This window comes from Mus musculus, chromosome 9, assembly GCF_000001635.26.
Source record: "Mus musculus strain C57BL/6J chromosome 9, GRCm38.p6 C57BL/6J".
NCBI lineage: Eukaryota > Metazoa > Chordata > Mammalia > Rodentia > Muridae > Mus > Mus musculus.
The window spans coordinates 109,741,102-109,748,197 of record NC_000075.6 but is presented as its reverse complement, the minus strand read 5'-3'; the positions used below and the strand labels follow the sequence as shown (position 1 = coordinate 109,748,197).

The 7,096-nt window shown below is 44.2% G+C and overlaps 1 protein-coding gene across 2 annotated transcripts in view; it reads left to right on the top strand.

The window, feature by feature from the left end:
• Positions 1 to 2,108: 2,108 nt before the first annotated feature.
• The window catches only part of Fbxw26 (F-box and WD-40 domain protein 26), a 28,524-nt gene continuing 23,536 nt past the window's right edge, over positions 2,109 to 7,096 (top strand). Inside the window, exons 1-4 of one of the 2 annotated variants that reach the window (NM_198674.2) lie at positions 2,109 to 2,232; positions 3,012 to 3,049; positions 3,244 to 3,407; positions 4,416 to 4,534. In NM_198674.2, coding sequence (NP_941076.1) covers positions 2,143 to 2,232; positions 3,012 to 3,049; positions 3,244 to 3,407; positions 4,416 to 4,534 — 411 coding nt within the window. In that variant the 5' untranslated portion in view covers positions 2,109 to 2,142. Of the gene's footprint in view, positions 2,233 to 3,011; positions 3,050 to 3,243; positions 3,408 to 3,695; positions 4,535 to 7,096 lie in introns of those variants that run through there. The other variant, XM_017313449.1, reaches the window with a different exon arrangement.

Here is a 7,096-nt window from a genome sequence, read left to right as displayed (position 1 = left end):
CCTTCATTGTTGGTGGGATTGCAAGCTTGTACAACCACTCTGGAAATCAGTTTGGCCGTTCCTCAGAAAATTGGACATAATACTACCAGAGGATCCAGCAATACCTCTCCTGGGCATATATCCAGAAGATGTTCCAACCGGTAAGAAGGACACATGCTCCACTATGTTCATAGCAGCCTTATTTATAATAGCCAGAAGCTGGAAAGAACCCAGATGCCCCTCAACAGAGGAATGGATACAAAAATGTGGTACATTTACACAATGGAGTACTACTCAGCTATTAAAAGGAATGAGTTTATGAAATTCCTAGGCAAATGGATGGACCTGAAAGGCATCATCCTGAGTGAAGTAACACAATCACAAAGGAACTCACACGAAACGTACTCACTGATAAGTGGATATTAGCCCAAAAACTTAGGATACCCAAGATATAAGATACAATTTGTTAAACGCATGAAACTCAAGAAGAACGAAGACCAAAGTGTGGACACTGTGCCCCTTCTTAGAATTGGGAACAAAACACCCATGGAAAGAATTACAGAGATAAAGTTTGGAGCTGTGACGAAAGGATGGACCATCTAAAGACTGCCATATCCAGGGATCCATCCCATAATCAGCTTCCAAACGCTGACACCATTGCATACACTAGCAAGATTTTGCTGAAAGGACCCAGATATAGCTGTCTCTTGTGAGACTATGCCGGGGCCTAGCAAACACAGAAGTGGATGCTCACAGTCAGCTATTGGATGGATCACAGGGCCCCCAATGGAGGAGCTAGAGAAAGTACCCAAGGAGCTAAAGGGATCTGCAACCCTATAGGTAGAACAACATTATGATCTAACCAGTACCCCAGAGCTCTTGACTCTAGCTGCATATGTATCAAAAGATGGCCTAGTCGGCCATCAGTGGAAAGAGAGGCCCATTGGTCTTGCAAACTTTATATGCCCCAGTACAGGGGAACGCCAGGGCTAGGGGAGGGGAGTGGGGGGGGTAGTGTATTGGGGACTTTTTGGATAGCATTGGAAATGTAAATGACGAAAATACCTAATTAAAAAATTAATTCTAAAAAAAAAAAAAAAAAAGAATCTAAACTGCAACTCTGTGGCAGAAATGCCAGTGGTGGAGTCTGCAGTCATAAAGGCCGTTTTCAATCGGAATCAGAAGAGACCTGAGCTGAAAAACTGTGGTTGTGTGTATATATACATATATATCAATTTTGTATGTGTGTATGTGAAAGTATGTATACATGCATGTGTCCATGCTGTATGTGTGTGTGCACTCTATCATAGTGTTGGGTTCATTGAGTTGTTGTCTTAAAGGACAAAGGATCACAGTTTCCAGGGTCCAGGACATAAGCTCTTCCTGTGGATGCACAGGAGAAGGTAATTTTAGAATGAAAATAAGTTCTGATTTCTAGTTATTAATATATTCAGCATGAATAAAAGCAGCATGATCCTTTTACTCCTTTTTGAAACAAAGTCCCATTCTTTACCCTAGACTGGTCTGGAATTCATGTGTCGTACATGTAAAAGTATATGCAGGAGTGCCTATGCCTGTGTATGTGCAGAGAGCAGCAGGAAACATCAGGTGTCCTCTTTGACCGCCACTTTCTCCTAGAAAGCTAAGTACACAAGCACATGATCTCAGCGGCTGTGCAGGCACAGAGAGGTGGGTCCTGCTGATCTAACTCAGGTCTCAAGGTAGACATGAACATGGAAACCAGAGTCTCTACACCAGGAATTTGTAGTAACCTAACGGACTTCACATAAGCAATTGAACCTGTTGAAACTTGGTGTGTTACTTGGGATTTTCTAGAAAGATCTGACAAGTACATCATCAATCAGGCCGCCCCAGATCATGTGCTTTTGGTCTCCACAGTGCCAGGAAGGGGTTGTTGAGCTCATCTATGCAATGAAAATCACTGTGGAGTGAGTTAAGGTGTGAGCACTCTCAGCTGAGTGTTTCTGGCTGCAGTGAGTGGGGGCTGGGAGTCAGGCTGAGAGTCTACACAGCTGCAGCTTGCTCCAGTCAAATCCTGATGAGCTGTGGTTGGCAATCCTGTGAAATCTTTGGCCGAGTCTTTAAAATTAGAGCAAGCTGGGGAGGAGAAAGGAGAGTCAGTGTGGACTTAGGCCACTGAAGATGCAGACCCATTTGCCTAGTTTGCCGATGATGGAAATCTTCTCCTATCTGGATGCCTACAGTTTGCTACAGGTTGCCCAAGTGAACAAGGTAAAAGCTCCTTGGCTGAACTCCTCCATTTGGTGCATCCTACATGATGCCCTTTGACCTTTCCCACTCAGTCTTGGAGTCTTGGCTACCACAGCATCACACTCACATAGCCTGCCTTCCTTCCTTCCTTCCTTCCTTCCTTCCTTCCTTCCTTCCTTCCTTCCTTCCTTCCTTCCTTCCTTCCTTAAAATTACCTTATTCAGACCTGTCTACTAAGCTCTGACACATTAGTGTCTCAGGGACTAAGCTGCTTCTCTTGACCAACAGGACCTCCATTCTTCAGAATAGCAAACGGGTATATAAGGTTCATGGATTGGTATTATCCACTCTGAAGACCTCAAATATGGTTCGTTGAGGTAGGAGTGGTAACACAGGTCGGTAATTAAAGCACTTTTGAGGTGGAAGCAAGATGATCAGGAGTTTGGGTCAAACTCAACCACAAGAATTTAAAAACGGTCAAGGCGACTAGACAACCTATCTCAGAACAATAACAGTGATAACAAAATTCTGCTAAGTGAATGGAACAGGCTGCCCTCTGCAGATGTGTTGCTAATATGTGACATCCTTGATATTCCTTCTCAGACCTTTGAGCCTGGCCCTCCTTCCTCTGAGCCCTCACAAGGTGACTTGTGTTTTCTGGGGTAGGTCTACCCAGGCTGGCTGGGCCAGGAGAGCTAGGACTGTTTGATTAACCTGTGTAGGCCCAGCCCAGCCCAGAACAAATTGAGACTAGGAGAGGGAGGGAGTTGTTGGTTTAAGGATTCTTTTCTCTCCCATAGAACTGGAATGCACTTGCAAGCAGTGATGTCCTGTGGAGGTAAGGAGACGGGCAGGGTGGGATGGGAAGAGGGGACAAGATGGGGCTGAGAGGGAAGAAGAGGCCTTCTGATTCTGGGCCTGCACCTCTGCTGCTTGAGGATGGTTAGTGAATAAAAGTTTGCACACTGTAACCATGGCTCTAAGGTGAGATGACTGGGGTCAGCCTGATGGGAATGCAATTGTGCATTGCAGGAAGTTGTGTCAGAAGAGATGGTACTATTGTGACATGGATACCCTACAGCTCCACGGCAAAGAGACATGGAAGCAGTTCTTCGTTTACCGAACCTGGCAAGAACATGCCAAGACCCGGGCAAAGCCAGAAGATTTCACTTACAAGGAAATTCCTGTGGAGTTTGGTATAAGCTTGGATACTCTAGAAGAGATACCCCCTTGGTTTTACCCAGTGTGTGCAGTCCTGCATTCTCATTTGATAAGAGGAAGGGAAGTGTAGTTTAATAGGATGGGGCTGCTGTGCTAGTCTAGTCACAGAACCAATCTGTGAAATGCTGAGTGGTTGCTCAACATCTTAAAACCAAATCTATTGTCCCCTTTACCTGAAGGCTTCATACCCTTCCCAGATTTTAGAGAGAATTTACTGGGGAAATTACCAAATAGTCTTTAGTATTTAACTTTTTCAAAAAACTTCCTCAGAACAGTTTTCTGATGGAGAGATGCTTTGAAATTTTTTACATTTATTATTTTTAATGTCTGTGTATGTGAGGTGTATACATGGCACAGTGTTTGTGTGTCAGAAGACAATTTTATGGATCCATTCTCCTGAAGGCATGAATTTTATCTTTTGTGTTTTTTTTGAAATAAGGTCTAACCACATAGATGTGGCAAGCCTGGAACTTGATCTGTAGCCTAGGCTGGCCTCAAATTCAAGTTCTGCCACTTGCCTACATGAGACTTGTACATCTCTATTCCTGATTTTTCCTCTCTCTCTTTCTCTCTCTCTCTCTCTCTCTCTCTCTCTCTCTCTCTCTGACTGGATCTCATGTACCACATGCTGATCTCAAACCCTTCATGTAATGAAAACCAATGACCTTGAACTTTGGATCCTTCTGCCTCCAAATGAGTACCAGTTTATGGTTTATAGGCCTCCAGGAACAGAACTGAGCACTCTGCCCAGGAGTTAAAGCCCAGGCCCCAGTACCCATTTTGTATCTATAGAAACAGCCTAAAGAATGAATGTATCTGAACCAATGACCAGCCTGCAGTGTGCTTGGCTGCCTCTCTCTTCATCCTTTCCACAGCTGTTATCTAAGCCTTCTTCATGGCAGAGGGAAGTAAAACATACCTCCTTCAGTTAGAGTTGTCCCTCAACTGTTTTGTGTCCACATATTGTTGGGGTTTCCTTGCAGAATTTCGGGCTTATGCATATTATATCTCAAAACATGGCTTAAAGAGAAATGGACAAGGGAAGTCTGCTGTCTGTATGGTGACTTCCATGAACAGGATTTCTACCTGGGATATTCACGAGGTGAGTCTGGCTGACAAGTAGCAAAAGATACCCTCATATGAATTCTAATTTCATGTTTTTGTTGTTGCTGATGATAAGACAGGATTCCCCTGAACAGACCTAACTGTCCCAGAAGTCCCCATACAGATCCACCTACCTTGGCTTCCCATGTGCTTGAGTCAAACCATTGCAACACCACACCTGATTTTTCCCTCTTCCTACTTTTTTTCCCCTCCCCTATTTTTAGAATGAACTATTTTGTATGTATGAGTGTTTTTTGTGCATATATGTATGTGTAGTTCATCTCTACTGCCTTTAGAGGTCACTAGAGGGTGCCAGGTCCCTTAAAAACTGTAATTGCAGATGATTGTAAGCTGTTGGCACTGGGGTTGTGGGCACTGAACTCAGGTCCTCTGCTAAGCCATCTGTGCAGGGCCTGCCAGTGTTTCAAAGTTTTCATCATAGAGTTTGTTCTCATACAAGGTCGGGTTTACTCCTAGGTATTCTTTTTGTGAGATATAGCTTTGGTTATATATATGTGTGTGCCTGTGTTAGTTTATGGTTGGTGCTGGCTGGCAGAGGCCAGAGGCTGTGAGATAATTAATGTGTAGGCTTTGAAAACCCAACTAGGGTCATCTGCAAGAGCATTAATTGCTCTGTACTGCTGAACCATCATGGTTTGTTTGTTGTTTTTCTGGTTTAGAACAGGGTTTCACTTTGTAAGAGCCTTGAGGGAAACTTGCTCCGTAGACCAGGCTGGCCTCGAATTCTGATATCTGCTAACTTGTGCCTGCTGTAATCAAAAGAGTATACCATGCCCACAGGTCACTTCAGGGTGGTGTTCCAGGCTGCTGTGAATGGGAAGGCTTCCTTGATCCTTCTTCACTTTGTTTAGTGCTGCATGGGAAGGGCACTGATTTTTTTTCCATGTTATTTCTGTTGCCTGCCAATTTGCTGGGAGTTTATCAGCTCTCAGAGTTTTCCAGAGGAGTCATAGGGTCTCAAAGTAGAGGTGCATAGTGTCTGCAAATGGAGAAACTCTGGCTTCTCTTTCCTATTGGCTTCCCTTTTGTTTGTTTCTCTTGTGTTATTGTTCTAGCTATAACAATAGCATATTGACTGGGAGAAGAAAGTGTGGATATACTTGTCTTGTTCCTGATTTTTCTGGAAATGTTTTCATCTTTTTTTCATGCTATTTGTTGTGGGTACAGCAAAGAAACTGTCGACATTACTGCTTAATGACATAATAAAGGCTTTTTATTATACATATGAGAGAATGGCCAGAGATTCCTAGAACAGTCCACGGTAGACAGAGAAAGAAGTAGACTGTGTTGTGTTCTTAAAAAGACTAGGATATGTTTTGTAGAGCAAAGTATAGTGAGGTGGGAGGTGTGCCTCAGTGGGCAGGCCCATACTGAGGCATCCATTCCCCTGAGGTAGGAGACATACAATGTGTATAGTGCAGAATAGAGTTTATGTAGGTCCTGTGAAGCAGAGTTGAGAAAGGAGTAGACCCAGAGAAAGCTGGAGAGGGAGAAATGGAAAACGGGAGAGAGGGGACAAGAGGGAGGTCAGCAAAAAGTGGAGAGGGAGAGGGAAGGCAGAAGGGGAAAGAGGGAAAATGAGTTAAGGACAGAAAAGAATCAGACAGAAGGGACAGAGAGAGCGAGGAGGGGGGTCAAACAGCCCCATTTATAGCAAGCCAGGCCTACCTGGTTGTTGCCCAGTAACTGTTGGCTGGAGCTCTAAAGAAATGCTAACATGTCTCCATTTTGGTTTAATTGTAAAAAGGAGAAACTAGAAAGAGGCAATGGTGAATCAGGAATAGTGTCATTGTGATCTTTAGTTGCTTCCTGCTGACTTTGGGGCCACATGTTTGGAAAAACTAAGAAAATGGGGATGGGGTGTTGGTCTAGTCTTAGGAGAGCCTTTTGTTTCCTTGCTGTCCAGGATCTGTGGTACCATCTGTTGGTAGGAAGGAGCAGGTCTAGTAGAAGCATCCGTGTCTGTGAGAGCAGGCTCTGACACATCTGTGGGTTGCTTCTCTGGAGCTGTCCTGGATGTAGATTTTGAGTAAACACCTGGATATAGCAAGGTGCTGGAACACTTATGTGTATTTGAGGAAGAGAATAAAGTCAAGTGCTTTTTGGAGAAAAAGTTCTCAGGTATACATTCAAAACCCTTAGGTATTGGTGGTTTGGGTGAGAGGAGTCCCAATCCCAGGTGTACTGGCTAGTTTTGTGTCAACTTGACACAGCTGGAGTTATCACAGAAAAAGGAGCTTCAGTTGAGGAAGTGCCTCCATGAGACCCAGCTGTAAAGCATTTTCTCAATTAGTGATCAAGGGGGAAAGGCCCCTTGTGGGTGAGACCATCCCTGGGCTGGTAGTCTTGGCTTCTATAAGAGAGCAGGTTGAGTAATCCAGTAAAGAACATCCCTCCATGGCCTCCTCATCAGCTCCTGCTTCCTGACCTGCCTGAGTTCCAGTCCTGACATCCTTTGGTGATCAACAGCAATGTGGAAAGTTTAAACTGAATAAACCCTTTCCTTCCCTACTTGCTTCTTGGTCATGATGTTTGTGCA